The following is an 18,394-nucleotide window of genomic DNA, read 5'->3' as shown; positions in this document are numbered from 1 at the left end:
GTGAAACCATTTTAAAGTATTTTTTCAATTCATTTCATCAGATGATTAGCGAAGAATTTCTAGTTAGCTGGTTCGATGTCCTTAAGCAAAGAGTTTGTTTTATTCCTCTTTTTTGCTTGCTCCTTTGTACCATCCAAGAGTTAGTATAAGCTGTCTTGTCCAAACCTAAGAGTTATGCTCTCACTCCAAAAATCTATAAAAAAACAAGGCAACAAACACGAAACTACATATTTGCAGGACTTGAAAACAGCAAAACCTGCCCCTCCCCAAAAAAAGAGTAATATATTAAACTAGAAAATTTCGCAAGAAATTTTGAAAGTGTGGCTACTACTGCCGTAAGACCTCGCAATATATAGCTTTTGTTTCTGACGCCCGTCTCTCCTCCAAAGCGCTTGAGTTGGTTTGTGTGTTAAACTGATTGGCTGATATGAAGCACCTGTGTGCTGCCGTCGTCATGGTGACCAAGTGAGCGCCAGCAGACTGATTAGAGGCAGACTGGACTGTGGACTTAAGGAAATAAACTACTGAACGTCCTGAACACACGCAAACGTATATGAAATATCATATGACCTTATTAATGATCAGTGTTGACAACTACACAATATAAAACACACGTAAACGTCTTTGTGTGTGTCTGTGTGTGTGTGTATGTGTCTGTTTGTGTGTGTGTGTTTGTGTGTCTGTTTGTGTGTGTTTGTTTGTTTGTGTATGTGTTTGTTTGTTTGTGTGTGTGTCTGTGTGTGTGAGACAAACAGACAGAGAGACAGAAGTCATCTGTGTTGTGTGCGTGTGTAAGTGTCTGTGTGTCTGTTAAACTGCCCTAACGAGAACACCTGTGGGTCGTTAGATCAAAGGTTGCCATGGTGATGACTTCAAAGGGACTTCCTTACGCTGAGCTTAATAGACCTAAATACTGTGGAACTCCTTTCAAACTATTTAAAAAAAATGGTACTTTAAAAGCCCCGATTGCTTCGATATCGCATATTGAGCGTTAGGAAGACCTGATGAACAGATACTGTGACTGGCGAGTCTGTACGATAAAACATGTGTCTGTACGGGCGATTTACAAATCAGGTACGAGCTTCAGGGGAGACGTGGCTTTGGAGGGAGATTTAACATGGCGGCGGATGGCAGAGCGAGGTGGACTTTCTCTCACATTCAGTCCGATTTCAAGACGTCTGAGTCCGTTGGATTCCTATCGACCGCAGTTTATGACAGAAGACAAGATTTCCAACGTTTCTATCCAACAATGGTGTATGAAGAGTGAACATTGTGGGAGTAAAGACAAAATACGTTTTATTTTTTTAACAGTTTCTGTCGCTTCTTCTCACTCTGTTAATTGGCGCGCCACCCTCTACGAACGTTTCGTGAAATTTTTTTTATGTTTTTTGCATTTTTCGGGAAAACGTACGGGCGAATCTCTTAGAAAAGTCATACCTCACGATTCCCGCGCAAACCGCACGTTTCGATGTAATTTTTGCGCATGTGCTGGCAACGCTCTGGGAGGAGTAGTGGTTTGACTATAAGAAGAATAATAATAACTAGAAATTGCATTTCCTGTGGAAAATGCGTTGGAATGCAAAAAGCTGAAGCATAAAGCTGAAATATTTGAAAGAAATTGCTGAATGTAGCTGAAAATAGTGAAATATAGTTGAATAAAGGTTAAGTGTGTTAAACTGCCCTCATTCCAAGGGTTGCCATGGTGATGAATTCAAACATCGGCAGTTACAATTAAAACAGGCGAATCTATATGAAAATAGAGGAATATATATGAACATGTAAAGAAAACTACCTGATGAAAAGTGTTGAAGCCCAAAAGCATTAAACTGAACTGTTGAAAATCCTTCTTGTTTAAATGTATAATTGGAAAAGTTGAAAGGAAAACTGCATCATCTAAATACTGAACATAGTGAAATATTGTTGAATAAAGCTTAAAAAAGCTGAATATATTTGAAAATAACAAAACAGCTGAATAGATATGAAAATAGTGGAATATATATATGAACAGATAGAGAAAGGGAGGGAGGGAGACAGAGAGAGAAGTCCTGTGTGTGTGTGCGTGTGTAAGTGTCTGTGTGTCTGTTGAACTGCCCTCATGTCAGAGGTTGCCATGGTGATGAATTCAAACATCGGCAGTTACAATTACTAACTGCCGATGATTACATGGAGTCAATGCTGGGAAACACCTATCCAAAAATCACCCAAAAAACATACTTAAAAAGCCCCAATTGCTTAGATATCGCATATGAAGCGTTAGGAAGACCTGATGAACAGATACTGTGACTGGCGAGTCTGTACGATAAAACATGTGTCTGTACGGGCGATTTACAAATCAGGTACGAGCTTCAGGGGAGACGTGGCTTTGGAGGGAGATTTAACATTGAAGCGGATGGCAGAGCGAGGTGGACTTGCTCTCACATTCAGTCCGATTACGAGACGTCTGAATGTGTTGGATTCCTATCGACCGCAGTTTATGACAGAAGACAAGATTTCCAACGTTTTGAGCTATAAATTATGCCCAAAGAGTACACGGTACGGAGTTTACGGCAAATTTAAAAAAAATAAATCTTCAAGATCTGACGTGGGTCTGCCCTCTAACATGACATCACGTGCTCTGAGCTCCGCAACACACACTCATGCAAAAGAGAGAAAAGGCGGCAAAAAAACATAAAACTAAAACGCTGACAATTATGACAGTATAAAATATATCAATAAGTGGAGATATACGGTAATAGCTGAAAGTTTTGGCAACATTTTAAACTTGGAATGGTGTCTCTAGCTGAAAGCATGGCAGAGCCTTAGGCTTTTGGAGTTGAAGAAGTTTAAGCGGATTTTAAAACGTTTTTCCATTGGAAACCATTCATTTTTATTTTCATAAAAAGTTTAATAATTTAAATATTTGAAAAAATATGAAAAATGTAAAAGCGTAGAATAATAGCTGAACGTTTTGTCAACATTTGAAATTTGAAATTGTGTCTCTAGCTGAACGTATGAAGAACCTGTAAACGTTTGAAGTTGAAGATGATTTGAAGATTTCCCCATTGGGTCCCATTTTAAAAAAAATCATAAAAAGTTTAATAATTTAAAAATTTGAAAAGTCTGAAATTTGAAAAGGAAGTTGCACACGTGTGCTTAAGAAGCTGAATATTTGAATAATTGAACTTTTTTCTGTAGCTGAAAATATGAAGGAGTTGAAGAAGTCCAAAATACGTACGGAAGAAATAGAAGAATAATAATAATAAGTTTTTTAAAGATTCGAAGAACAATAGTTGGAATGCTCGAAGCATTCCAACTAATAACTAGAAAATTTCGCAAGAAATTTTGAAAGTGTGGCTACTACTGCCGTAAGACGTCGCAATATATAGCTTTTGTTTCTGACGCCCGTCTCTCCTCCAAAACACTTGAGTTGGTTTGTGTGTTAAACTGATTGGCTGATATGAAGCACCTGTGTGCTGCCGTCGTCATGGTGACCAAGTGAGCGCCAGCAGACTGATTAGAGGCAGACTGGACTGTGGACTTAAGGAAATAAACTACTGAACGTCCTGAACACACACAAACGTATATGAAATATCATATGACCTTATTAATGATCACAGTGTTGACAACTACACAATATAAAACACACGTAAACGTCTTTGTGTGTGTATGTATGTGTGTCTGTGTATGTGTGTCTGTGTATGTGTGTCTGTGTGTGTGAGACAAACAGACAGAGAGACAGAAGTCATCTGTCTTGTGTGTGTGTGTGTATGTGTTTGTTTGTTTGTGTGTGTGTATGTGTTTGTTTGTTTGTGTGTGTGTATGTGTGTCTGTGTGTCTGTGTGTGTGAGACAAACAGACAGAGAGACAGAAGTCATCTGTGTTGTGTGTGCGTGTGTAAGTGTCTGCGTGTCTGTTAAACTGCCCTAACGAGAACACCTGTGGGTCGCTAGATCAAAGGTTGCCATGGTGATGACTTCAAAGGGACTTCCTTACGCTGAGCTTAATAGACCTAAATACTGTGGAACTCCTTTCAAACTATTTAAAAAAAATGGTACTTTAAAAGCCACTATTGCTTCGATATCGCATATTGAGCGTTAGGAAGACCTGATGAACAGATACTGTGACTGGCGAGTCTGTACGATAAAACATGTGTCTGTACGGGCGATTTACAAATCAGGTACGAGCTTCAGGGGAGACGTGGCTTTGGAGGGAGATTTAACATGGCGGCGGATGGCAGAGCGAGGTGGACTTGCTCTCACATTCAGTCCGATTTCAAGACGTCTGAGTCTGTTGGATTCCTATCGACCGCAGTTTATGACAGAAGACAAGATTTCCAACGTTTCTATCCAACAATGGTGTATGAAGAGTGAACATTGTGCGAGTAAAGACAAAATACGTTTTATTTTTTTAGCAGTTTCTGTCGCTTCTTCTCACTCTGTTAATTGGTGCGCCACCCTCTACGAACGTTTCGTGAAATTTTTTTGACAGTTTTTGACGTTTTTTGCATTTTTCGGGAAAACGTACGGGCGAATCTCTTAGAAAAGTCATACCTCACGATTCCCGCGCAAACCGCACGTTTCGATGTATTTTTTACGCATGTGCTGGCAACGCTCTGGGAGGAGTAGTGGTTTGACTATAAGAAGAATAATAATAACTAGAAAGAGCATTTCCTGCTGAAAATGCGTTGGAATGCAAAAAGCTGAAGCTTATAGCTGAAATATTTGAAAGAAATAGCTGAATATAGCTGAACATAGTGGAATATAGCTTAAATTAGCTAAATATAGCTAAATATATTTGAAAATGAAAGAATAGCTGAATATATGTAAAAATAGCGGAATATATTAATATAGCTGAAAATAGCGGAATAGATGAATATATAAATAAATAGCAAATCATTATTGAAAATATAGAAAAGGCAAAATACCTGCTGAAAAATTTTACAGTTCAAAGTCATTTCATTGAACTGTTGAAAATCCTTGTTGTTTAAATGTACAATTGGAAAAGTTGAAAGGAAAACTGCATCATCTAAATCAGGTGTCAAACATACGACCTGGCCCGCCACAGTGTCAAGTCCAACAAAAGAAAAAAAAAAGTTTTTGGGAAAAATTTTAGTGTGCCACAGGTGGGATTTGAACCACTGACCCTTTGCTTCTTAGACAGAGTTGCTAACCACTGATCCACAGGCGAAGTTGGTGAGACAGCTGATATTATTGACTGTCTACAAAACCATCTGTCAAACCTCAGAAGGTGAACGTCAGTGACGCTGTTAATCCTGACGTCTATAACCAAAGTGACCTGCACACACGCGCGCACATACACACGCACACACACGAACGTGCACGCGACCATAATAACAAGTTAGCGCGGCCGTTCGCGCGCGCGCACGGCCGTTCACGCGCGGCCGTTAAGGCTCGGGCGCATCCGTTTACACGCGCGGCCGTTTCACGTTAGTGTGCTGCCGTTCACGCGCGTGCACGACCGTTTATGTGCGCACCCGTTCACGCGCGTGCACGTGCGCACCCGTTCGCGTGTGCGGCCGCTTACGTGCCTGCTGCCTGTAGATGCACAGACCAAAGGGCTGCTGCTGGGGACGGACCGGCTCTCCCATTCAGTCGGACCTCAACACGTCTTATCTGTTGGATTCCTATCGACCGCAGTTTACGGCAGAAGACAAGATTTCCAACGTTTTGAGCTATAAATTATGTCCAAAGAGTATACGGTTTCGAGTAGAGAGCAAGTTTAAAATATGTGTATCGCCAAGTGCCCTCGCTCTGGAGTCTGACGTCACCGCTGTGAGCTGCCCAACACACAATAATGAGAAAGGCAGAAAAGGTGCGGAAAAAACATAAAACGAAAACGCCTACAGTTAAAACACTATAGGAGATATCAAAAAGATGAGTAATACAATAACAGCTAAACGTTTTGTCAACATTTTAAAGGTGGAATGGTGTCTCTAGCTGGAGGCATGACAGAGCCTTTCCCTTTTTGAAGTTGAAGAGTTGAAAGCGGATTTGAAGATGTTCTTCATTGGAAACCATTCATTTTTTTTTTATAAAAAGCTGAATAATTTTGAAAATTGAGAAAATATGAAAAATGTAAAAGCGTAGATTAATAGCTAAAGGTTTTGTCAACATGTGAAATTTTAAATATTGTCTCAAGCTCAACGTATGAAGAAACTGTAAACGTTTGAAGTTGGAGATGATTTGAAGATTTCCCCATTGGGTCCCATTATAAAAAAAATCATAAAAAGCTTAATAATTTGGAAATTTGAAAAGTCAGAAATATGAAAAGTCATAGCCATCGTCTCCTTAACTAGCTGAATATTTGAATAATTGAACTTTTTTCTGTAACTGGAAATATGAAGGACTAGTTACGGTCCAAAATACGGATGGAAGAAATAGAAGAAGAAACAGTTTAATAAAGATTTGAAGAACAATAGTTGGAATGCTTGCAGCATTCCAACTAATAAGCCCGCAGGAGAACATGAAGTGTGCTTCCAGCATGGGGTCTATGACCCCATGCGGCTGAAGCCACACTTAATAAGCCCGCAGGAGAACATGAAGTGTGCTTCCAGCATGGGGTCTCTGACCCCATGCGGCTGAAGCCACACTTAATTAACTTTACAACTTGGCTTGCGTGCAAGTTGTTTAACTGTGATTGTATTCTTTCATGTCACATGGAAGCCTGGCGACCACTTTTAAAAGTTAGCGTCGGAACCCTGTATTAAGAGGCCCTGTCCTCCAGACAGACCACGTACTCCATACACATCCTCCATCGAGAAGTTCAAAGGGAAAAGATGAGTTCGGCCTTCAGCCTGATTAGAAGAGCTGTGTGATGTGGAAGCCGCACTTCCTCCACTTCATTGTGGACGCTAAGCTACAGCGTTCTAGGTTTAGGTCAAACCAAGGTGGTTTCTATCAAATATTATCAACATCATCAGGGAGTGAGAAGCAACTAAAGGACGTAAAGAGGAGACACTGACTGGAGGACCAGTTGGGTTTAAGGATTTATTTATATGTTGTTCATGTAGTATTTGGGCCTCCCTGAGCTCCTGCTGCACATTGTAGGGACATCAAGGTCAAAACTGTGCTAAAGATGGAGAATTGTTCCTCACAACTGATTCCCCTGAAGTTTAAACTTAGAATAGTTGAGTTTAAATGTGAGAAAACTGAGAAACTGAATACAATTCAATAAGGTTGAACATTGTTTGAAAGAAATATTGTGTGTGTCAAAAGAGCCATTTTAAATTGTTAGTAGCATTTTTCATGACACTCAAATCAATATGCACCTCCTGAACCCAGACTGTGGTGTCATATGTGATGAAAGGCCAGGCGGAAGGAGTTAAACGGCATATATCAATTTGTTGTTATAATCTGGACGTTAATACCAATGATTAACATTTAACTGACTAGTATTTCCAGTGTTGACGAGCTAATGAAGCATTGCTTCACTGACTCATCATGCACTTCCCTCGTTATAACCAACTGATTTTAATATCATTCCTCCTGCAGCAGTGGCTCAAATAGAAAGTACTTTACTTAAAATACTTTTTTCCAGGAATCATTGGGTCATTTTATGTTTTTTTGGGTGCGTATGCAACAGCACAAACATTCTCTGTAGCATTTACACCCAATACTTAACAATGAATCTAGACATCCTAAAATACCAGAGCCAACGGACCGGGGATATTTTTTAGGATTTGTATCGGCCAACATATGCTCTCCTCAATGTATGCCAAAAATAAAGTTTGAATCATAAGCTATTTCTATAGTGTAGTATATAGTGTTCCATTCTGTCCTGAGAGAAGTGATACATTGTATGTAATGTTATGTTTTCTTTTGTAACAGCTGGAAATGTGTTAAGGTCTCCATCCTTAAAACTGGCTTGGGAAGTTACTCTGAGTAACAAAGAGTTTGGGTAAGTAGATTAAGACCAAGAGCTTGACTTGTTACCATGCATTATGTGTGTGGATACCTTCATATTTAAGGTGTCTTACATCCAGCCAATGATCGAGGGCAGAAGTTTCATTAATCAAGTCATTCATGGAAAAATATGGAACGACGTCCAAAACGTGAAAACGTCTGAGTCAATGACAGCTCGGTTCTTTATTAGCCGCCACGCCGCCGCACCAGCTGGTCCTCAAACAGGCGTACGCGGTGATCTACGTGCTGCACGGTGGGATGTGGTGGCGAGCTTAAGCCCGGCAGGAAGTGTGTCTCTGGACAGCATTTGCAGGGGGAGAGGGGCGGGGGGATTGGAGGGGGTGGCGCTCCAGAGTTGCACACCCCCGTCCCAGAATCACAAAGAGCAAGGAGAGGCAATTGGCTTGACAGCACATGTAATAGAGACCGAGCCGCCCGAGGGCCCTCGGCCAGAGCTGCAGCAGTGGAGAGATTGGCGGGGGTTTGGCTCTGCTAAAAAAAATGAGCCCGGGATCAGATCCGCAAGGCTTCTCATGTCAGTCACATCCACAATCTTATTTTCGCTGAGCATCTGGAGGGTTTGGATCCGCGGTGGAAATGTGTTCACTGTGCGTGTTCGTGGCACTGGTTTTACTTGGCACAACGAGTGATGGCTCGCTTTTTTTAATATAGATTCGTAGAGGGTTTTAGAGAGCGGAGAATTCTTGAGGTGGACTTGTAAAAGAAAAAGAAAAAAAAGCGCAGCAGCACAATGGACAATGAGCGTGGCTGTGGTTGTGAGACTGTGGGGAGATCGCGGGGAGCCTGATGGAAAACCTGGCCGGGCTGCCGTGAGCATGCGAGGTCAGGACATATGCTGACATGGACTTCTGGGCCCGAGCCGGAGGCTCCGCAGGCAGCGCTCCTCTCGCTTGTCTCAGGCTTTATATCAAATGTTTTTCTCATACCGTCTGATATGGAACAGTGGTTTTGGAATATATTATAGAAGAAGACAATAAAGTCCTGGTGGGCTGAATTTCTCTCACTTTCTATGGCACAGGAATTAAAAAATCTAATCAAAATGTTCTTGCTGGATTTGTGTCTATTGGCATTTCTGTGACTCAATTCAGAATGAAATCCGTTTGTCAGATGTAAATCAGTTCAGGACCTTAACAGATCAATAACCTTTCAGTTTTCAACATTTTCATAAGTTCTTTATAGTAAGGTTTAGTTAATAGGTTATAAGTCCTTATTATATGCATATTCACAGAAGTATTTGTTAATACGACTATATATGTGTCAAAATAGCATTATAAACATGATTAATGTGAGGTTATTTTACATTATAAACGCTTAGGAACATTACAAACCTAATGATTTTCCTATAATTGTTTGGAATAGCAAACACATGCATTAGTTTACCTTACTTGCCTATTATATGATTCCAGTTTTGGTACTTTATTAAGATGATCACATTCTTTAGTGCTCACCAGTTAACTATGTTTAAGTATTAATGGTTAGCGATACTTCGTGCAGGTGCTGGATCTAAGGCAGAAATAAACATTTCAATAAATGTGTTCGTAATGCAATTACTAAACAATTATAAGAAACAATTAACAAGTGCACATACATGTCTTAAAATATATCAAAAGATCTGTATAATTCTATTATTAACACTTATATTGTCATAACACATATTAGTGTTTACAAGCATCTTATAAGGGCCGTATTACTATTAACTAGCGTTACCAATAATTGAAATTTTGATAGATAAACTTCCAAGATCAATAATTAAAGAACTGCCACAATTTGCTCGTTAGATAACTAAGCAAATGTTTGATCAATCCCTTTTTGGCTCCAAACAGAGAGATAAAAGGATCAGACTCAGCTTAACACATCCAGGTATTTCACCCCAAAGTAAGGCTCCCATCACAACCCGACCCTGTTCTCTTCCTATTTGTGGACTCTGACTCCCTGTTCAGCTTCCCCCAAAAACCAAACAACCGCACAACTGACTAAGCATCCTTTCATTGAAGTATTGTATTTCACTTATGTCTGATGAGAGCACCAAGTCTTTTGTTTGGTCTTTTTGTGATGTGCTAGCAAAGCCCACCCCCCCCTTTAACCTCTTTCACAGCCAAGCTGTCAGAAGGAGCATGTTGTCCTTAAGAATGAGACAGAGCAACATCTGATTAGCATTCACAGCACTACCTCCACTCCCTTGGTATTTTATTACCACAGGTGCACGGGCATTCATTGATCAGATGCACGCTACGGGGCCGAGGTTAGCCCTTAATTGAAAACAGCTCTATTTATACACCTGCAGGCACTAAAGGTCTCCAAGAGAGCACAGGGAGGTTGAAAAGAAGAGAAAGGAAGGAGGGAGAGGAGGGGAACACAGAGCAGTGACAGAGCGGAGAAACAAGACATGCCTTTGGGAGACATAAGTTAAGGCCTATACAGGGAGGGCAACACGTATTACCAAAACAACATGGATGCCCAGTACCATGAGAGGATAAGTAAGCAGGTGCAAAGGTTTTTGGGGAAGTACACAAAAAAACTTTATTTGAATCAGGATGAAGCCTTTTTTTTTGTCAACTGCATTGAGTTTCTTTACCGCGCAGCTGGCGGTTTGTTTTCCGCACTCGCTGTTCAGAACACTGTACCAATTGTGCTCGGCCACTTTGCAGGTGGTACGTTGCATCCGGGGACTCGTGTCTTCACAATGGAACCATAGCAGGAGGTCAAGAGGAGGGTCACACGTTGGTGGAAGTCCAATCAGAAAACAAAACCACGGAGGAAAGAGCAATCTGCATTTAGACATAGTGGGGCTCAAATGTGCCACTTTTGATGAAATGGGTCAGCAAATACTGTTTTTTTCCTGTCATGTCACGTTTTCAACGTGTGGGAAAGCTGTTAATTTGTTAAAAAGAAAATAAATGTTTGCTTTAGTTGCTTCATGTAGTTTGGCCGTAGAAGAAGATTAAAATACCAATTGTAGAAACGCAAAACGCTATTTTTTGTTGTTGTTGTGTTGACTAGATGTCGTCCACACGGTGGACACAGTGATCCGGTCTCTCAGACACAGTTAGCACCCTAACAAAAACGGTCCCTCCATGAACCTAGATCTCGGGAGACGGGACAGACTACATGAAACATTCTGGTGTGTTCCCGTACACAACATTTCCCCCTGGATCCTGTCGGGACAAGATAAAAGGCTTTTTGTGGCCTTAATATCACCGTAACTGCAGGTGTGGAGGCTCCCATTTCACCTGCGTCACTGATGTTCACAGACGTTTGGACGAGGGCGAGACATCTGCACGTTTGGATAAGCATCTGAGGGTTCAATCAAATTCAACACCTAGCAGGTAAATGTTTGGATACCTCCGCATCCTGCGCCTATGTGTGTGTGTGTGTTTGTGTGTGTCTCTGTGTGTGTGTGCGTGTGTGTCTGTGCGTGTGTGTGCTGAATGGTCCTATTTGGAGTCTGTTCTGGCTTGTCATCAAAGGGGGGAAACCATAACCACATGGCTTTATCAAGAATGAGAACAATATCTGTGTGATCCTTTTCCCTCAGGAGGGGTTGGGGAGCAGTTTACAGAGGACTCACGCTTGGAGTTTTTTCATTCAGCTCGTTTATGTTTAGCATTTGTATTCAGACAAATTCCTTTATTCAAAGAAAAAGAAAAAAAGGCTTGTTCCTTGTAGGACATGAATTTCCATTTATCCTGTCTTTTGTTAAAAAACGCAATCATAAAAAAGGATTATACAAGCTGCTCAGACCGCTACCGCACCGGACGTGGCTATAAAAGATTCAAACTTTACGACCTGTCATGCCTTGATTAGCAGAGCAGAGCGCTTTACATGTTCCTCTATAGCGCTGCAGCTCGTTGCAGGAAGACAAAGGGCGGGAACAAAAATAAGTATATCTTATTTTATATTCGACGTCTAGTGAAAATCAGTGAGTCAATGAATCACTTAGTTGAACATCAGCATGGTCGTTTTCTCATTTGTGAGGAATTTCACGGTTGGCTCCCGAAGATTGTGAACGAGATTTCTTTCTTTTTTTGTTGCATTTCTTGGACTAAACGGCTCATCAATGAATCAAGAAAGTAACCTGCAGATTGAACAATAAGGAAAGTAATCGGAACTCGACATTAGCAAAAAAAGAAAGGGAGCAACTGTATTTCCTTTGAGTCCTGATGCTGTTTTCTAGCCAATCGTAGACGAGCCACATCGAATGATAATAGTTGTTCCTGTTTTGGTAGAGCAGCTGGAACGACGTACTTCCCCTGTTTGACCCCACAATCGTCATCGCAGGATCATGTGATCATCCTCTATTTATTATTTACTGTACACAACCTAAGAATAACAACAATGACCTCATATTTAATCAGAGCCCACAGGGCAGCTTTAGCTCTTAAAGGGGATCAAAATCTACCAGATGCAACTATATGAGAACAGAACTTTTTTTTGTTTCAAGGCTACGCTATTTTTTGTCCTGTTTTGATTTGGTCTTGAGGAGAAGACAGAGGATCTAAAATAATATTCTCTTACTCTGGGTGAGAAGTCAATGCAACACGGAGAGACCGAGACCAGGAGAGTGAATTCTCTTGTCCGATACCCCAAAATCCACCAACCACATTCACACTTTAAAACAAACATGTTCAACCCGTTGAAAACTGTGGAACCGATTTGTCTCTAGATCACTTTTTCCCTATGTTTGAGTCATCGTAAGAACCCCATATTGATTCCAATACTTGTATTTATCTTATTTATTTGTTCAGCAAAGTCTTGCAAAAAAATGTATATCTGCAAAAAAAAAACTTAACATCCAGCATGATATGAGCCAGATTCCCCAAAAATGCCTCCTTAAGCGGTCAATGACACACTTTTTTGGAAAAATTAGGACCTCAAGAATCTTAATCTGCAACAAAAATCACAATAAAACAAAGCCTTCGCCTGTTACGAAAGAGTTTCATTAAAAAAACTGTAGAAAAATTACGAATTTTATGCCAAAAGATTGTCTGAATGGGGCATGCTGGGACATAAAATTGGCGCGGGAGGATTTTCGTGCACGGTTTCCAAAAGGTTCATTTTCCGAGTCTTAACAGAAGTCTCCTGATACTAAGAGTCTACATCCCCCCCCTCCTCCGGTTACTCAACATCTCCGTGGGTCAGGTGGGGTTTGAACTCACGTTGGTCGGCTCCTGCCGTAGAAAGCGGAGCTCCTCGCAGCCTGGGCAGCCTGGGCCACTGCTTTCTTCTCTTCAAACTGCTCCCTGCTCAGGACGCTGCCCTTGTGGCCGTGCTCCACCAGCTTACGAGCCAACTCCCTGCTCTGCAAGAGACAAGGGAAAGGGCAGAGGAGTCAGACGAGGATAGAGATGATAGAGAGGAGACGGCCTGCAAGCCGACCCGGAGACTGAGTCACAGCTTGAGTATTTTTTTGGCACGTGAGTGTCTTTTTTATTATCACTATTAAATGTCAGAAACTAGTCAGAAAAATGCCTATAGCAGTTTCCCTCCAGATATTCAGTTGAGGATGATGCCCAACAGAGAACTGCAGAACGTCCTCACCTTTAAGAAGCCAGAACCTGACAGCGTTTGCTTGACAATGTATTTAAACACGCGATTGTTTCTGTTGATCCACTTACTGGTGAAACACTGCTATCAATAATGTAGCATACGTTTACATTTGCAACAACCCTGTCTCCTACGAAACTACACACTCTGTTAGGCTTTCAGGGAAATGTGACTTCACAGATCACGGTCGCAGTTTTTAACATTGTGAAACACGGTTAATACTGTGAATTTTTTTAAAAACACAACAAGAACTACTTTGTTAGGTTTTTGCCAACAAATGTACACACGGGACGCGAACAGCATTCTTCTGGGTGAAAGTTGTTTTTATTTCCACGCGCTCGCGTACGTCGAGATCAAACTTACCCTATACGACAAAATACGTTTCCCTCAAAAACGTAACTCGAAATTTGAAATTTCGAATTTGGTCAGCCGGTAGGGTTTAGGGTCGACTCCCATTCTGGCCTTTAGTTTAAAATTGTAATTTCACTTCCCTTCCTCAAAAATATGGAAGTGATACAGTTCAGTTTCATTGGTTTAGTGTGATTTCATGCCCACGCACATGCAGGCCCATTTCTTCTGTGTGTGTGTGTGTCCATGTGTCAGTGCTTCTGCAGGGGCTGTAAGCTACATTATTTTCCAATCACCGTTCGCCATTAAAGCCAAAGCCATAAAGTCATCATCTAAAAACCAAATCTTGCCGTCAAATCCTGCGGCTTGTCAGATCAAAGCTCTGGCCACATGTCCTCCTGCCCCAAAACCCCAGCAGCCGGGCCCGCGTCCGCACCCCGAGAGGAAAAGTTATATTTTCCTTTAACTTTGATGTGGCTCACCAGAAATGAGTCTCAGACATTTGCCCGGTCCTAAAATTGGCCTGAGTATCATTGTCTTCATTTCTTTCAAGGCTCATTGAACAAGTCTGTTTGAATGAGTTGCTTTTTCATTTTTAAGTCGACACACCAGGACCTGGACTTTATGCTCACAAAATATTGCAGTTAAAAGCTCTTTTAAAATCTTTTTTAAAAGCGAGACGAGTCTTGAATAATAGCAGAATTTGGTTTATAATTAGCAGGTTTATCAGAGCACAGGTCTTATCGGCACAGGCGGGGTGACCCGGGCCGAGTGTTCAGTGTCACAACACGGGGGCTGATTCGGTTTGATCGTGATTGACTGCAGCTGATTATCAGCTCAGATACGAGCTGTTCCCTTCACTGTGTGGACACAGGTGTTCAAACAAAGTGGCCCACAGCAGCAGAAGCCGGGTGTGACATCAGCAAGAGGGCCACCTGCTGGGCAGAAGCAGGGATTGAATATTTTCAATGTAAAAAATCTGTTGGAAGACGAAAAGCCAGATGAAAGTTACATCAAAGAGAATATAACTTAGACATATAGCTAAGATTGAGAGCTCTGTTCACATGAAGATGTCACTTTCTCTTAATATAATCACCAAAAAAAACACTATTTCTATTTCATAGATGAGTTGAACTCACACCACTGTAGGACTTTAAATAATTCATGCCTCAGCTTAACAAACAGACAACACGTCTCAGCTTACAACATGTTGTTCCTGCTGCTGTGAACTGTTTTTGACTGGCCCATTCAAGCACCATGAGTTTAAGCCTCTCATATCAAACCTGTGTGTGCCTGCCACCTAGCGTGCGACCGCGTGTACTACACCAACAAAACCGTTCTCCGTTGCAAAGCCTGCATTTATTGAGACACAGCTGCTGTAATGCTGCCGGCAGCGAATGCGAGCTAGTAACACAAGACAAAACAACGTGTTGCTCACTGCATTCATGTTATATAAATTACACATTTGCCAAAAACGAGGACCATACGCCAAATTCCATACATATGTTTTGGCAATTTAACAATCTCAAAAATGCAATATTCAACGCATGCATATGCTTTTAGTTAACAGCAAATAAATGCATGACAAGTCAACATGTAAAATCGTGTTTCTTGCCTCATATTCTTGAAAGCAACATATCTGAATCAATTATGTTGAATCTTTTTTTCTTATTTTTACGGTTTGGGGGATTTATTAGATGCCGAATTTAAGAGGGAGACTTGGTGATTTAAAGTTTGTATGTCTCACAAAATACTACCATAAACTAACAGTTTAGTGAAGGCGGTTCTGACGTGGTGAAGAATGCAGAACGGGGATAAGGAGGGGGAAGAGGGAAGAGGGATAAAGTCGATAGTTTTATTTACAGAGTCACTCACTTTCAAGTAAAACAAATCCGTTGACGTGACTTTGGAGTCGAGATAATCTTCGTAGACTTTAAACTGTATCGCAGCATCGTGGAAACGAGCCGCCATGCTGCGCTCCATCTTCAGCCTCTCTGTGTTGTCAGCGGCTGCTACGGCAACCGTCCTTACGTCACTTAGGAGCGTGTCTGACTGCAGCGGCGCACATGATTGGTTTACGCGGGACAGGAACGCCCACTAACTACTCACCTTGCTTTTCTTTTTAAATAACTTTATTGTCGTGTTTGTGACAAACAGTGGCTATGCGTTTGGTTTTAAACACAGTTTTTGTAAGCATTTTACAAATATTGTGTGACTTTAATTTGTGGGGAAACGTGGGGAAAACGTATTGCTTTGTGTCACAATAACTCATTGTGATTTGTACCAAGTCAATCTCAACTAAGCTGGCAAGCTGCGAATGACAATGAAGCTGATCTTGGCTTATTGTTGAAGGTACACATCATAAACACCAACTCTCTCCCTTTAACAAAGTGCCCTGCACAAGGCATGAGCTTTGGGGATTTAGCAGGTATGTGTTCAAATAGTGATATGAACCCTAAATGAGTTCTAATACTTCAGATTTTTTGTGTGAAAAGATTTTTTTTTTTAATTTAAAAAACACATTTTAATCATTACTATAAACACCTAGCATGATCTAAAAAGATTTCCCGACAATGCGTTTTCGAGCCGCTCCGAGTGTTTTCAACTCCACGGTGAAAGGCCTAAACAACAACCTACAGAGTTGAAACACCCCTCGTTGGAAAGATAATGACCTAAAGAACCGGATGACAAAAAAAAAGACAATAAAACAAAGCCTTTTTAGTCAAAAAACTGTGTCTTTCAGTTCAAAAATGGAAAAGTTAGAAGCTTTATGCCTAAACATGCTCTGATTGGTTGAAGCCTGTGTTTAAAATATGCATAAATCCCGCGTTAAGACGTGTGATAGGGTTGAAAAAAAGGAGGAAATTGCCTACCCCAGTTTGCAGTCTAAAAAAGTTGAAGGAGTAGGAAAACGAAACAGCACAGCTTCACTTGGACTTTTCAGGTACTAATATACATTGACTAAGCTTCTGACCTTGTTAGATTCGTACAGGCTCGCAGAATCACATGGATGTGTTTATAATTGAAATCCGCCTTTGTGAAGTGTTGTTATTAACAGAAAGGTGAAAAGTAACTTTTGCTCGAAAAAGTGACAGCAAAGGTTTTTTAGGTTACGGGTTTTATGTAATTACATAAACTTAACGGTCATTTTTATTTATCTGTATCAAGTCTTTACTGTATTTTAGTAATTTAAATGAAGTTAATCAACGGGTTGCAAAGGGCTCAAAAGGTTAAATGACCTGCCTAATTATTTAAAAAATGTTTTCAAATGACTGCTTCTCAGATGTGTCACAAGCAATCTGGCGGGTCGAGTAGAAACAAGTCGTCGCACTCATGGGTCACAACCCCCCCATGCAAAAATAATACAACATCTATTACATTCACATGGGAAAAAAAAATCAACCGTAACATTCTAAACATCACTGAGACGGTGATAGTGTCATTTCCCAGTAAGAACAAATCCTTCAAATGGCATAACACAATCAATACATTTAGCTGTTGTTTGGGTCCACCATCTATTTCAGACTGATTGTGACTGTCCTTCTAGATTTTTCCTGAAATGCATTCATGCATCTGAAGTGTGATGAGGAGGCTGCTTTTGACCCGTAAACAAAGAGGAGCCCGACTTCCAGCGGTAAAACCTTCAGGGTGTGTGACACATTCTGTCCAATTAAAACAATTACAAAGTACTACATTTACCTACTGTATGTCTCTATCTTTGCATACCTGAACTCATTAGACACTTTATACTGAGCCCAAACCTGGAATAAAGATTACAAGATTATCCTGTCCCATTATGTCAATCCCTAAATCCTGATGAGTGGAGACTATATCTGGCACCTATACTGACTATAAAATACAGAACAAAATGTTCAGTGGGAATGTTCTCGGCTCCATTCACAGAAAGACTGTGACTCTTGACCGTCTTTATCATCTTTTACTGTAGATTTTAAAAATTTTTGTAACTGCAATAAAACGTCTGCGGAAAGTGAAGCAATGATGTAAAAAAAAAAAATGTGTTAACAAGCGTGCTTTTCACAAAACACGCCATGTAACTTACAGCCAATAGGAGCGCATGTAACGCAGTTGGCGACGCAGGGCGACCGGGGAACCGGCTCCTTCAAGAACGTCTCAAAACAAAGACTGTCACACACGCTTCACTCTGAGGTCACCGAGTGTTATCTTACCTCGAAATAAAGACACACTACATTATTTACCACCACTATGAATAATAAACGCAAAACTTCTTTTCTTCTTATTCTATGTTGAACAATCTTTTTTTCTCCAGGTGATTACTCTTTTCCCTCAAAACTCTTCTGAGTTCAATTTGCCCGGGTTTCCAATGAATGTTCATCAAAGTCTGACCATGTTTATTGGCTTGCAATCAGGATCAGGTTCAGTGATCAGATTCAGTGATCAGGTTCAGTGATCAGGTTCAGTGATCAGGAGCCCCAGGGAAGGAGAGGTCGTACGTAGTTGAGGATGTGATTCTCAGATGTGGAACCTCTCTAAAGCGATTCCTCCTCTCTGGATTCAACGGTGAAGGCAGAGGCCTCTTGCTGATTGGACTTCCTCTGAAG

The 18,394-nt window shown here is 40.9% G+C and overlaps 1 protein-coding gene across 3 annotated transcripts in view; it reads right to left on the bottom strand.

The window, feature by feature from the left end:
* The window catches only part of cfap299 (cilia and flagella associated protein 299), an 87,491-nt gene extending 71,667 nt beyond the window's left edge, over positions 1 to 15,824 (bottom strand). For all 3 annotated transcript variants that reach the window (XM_068566533.1, XM_068566534.1, XM_068566535.1), the window contains exons 1-2: positions 15,690 to 15,824; positions 13,079 to 13,221 (exon numbers count right to left, since the gene is read on the bottom strand). In XM_068566533.1, the coding sequence (XP_068422634.1) occupies positions 13,079 to 13,221; positions 15,690 to 15,797 (251 nt within the window). In that variant the 5' untranslated portion in view covers positions 15,798 to 15,824. The remainder of the gene's footprint in view (positions 1 to 13,078; positions 13,222 to 15,689) is intronic.
* Between the last annotated feature and the right edge of the window lie 2,570 nt (positions 15,825 to 18,394).

Source organism: Clinocottus analis, unplaced genomic scaffold, assembly GCF_023055335.1.
Source record: "Clinocottus analis isolate CAN_PGR_092001 unplaced genomic scaffold, fCliAna1.0.p SCAF_7, whole genome shotgun sequence".
NCBI lineage: Eukaryota > Metazoa > Chordata > Actinopteri > Perciformes > Cottidae > Clinocottus > Clinocottus analis.
This window is presented reverse-complemented; position numbering and strand designations above follow the sequence as displayed.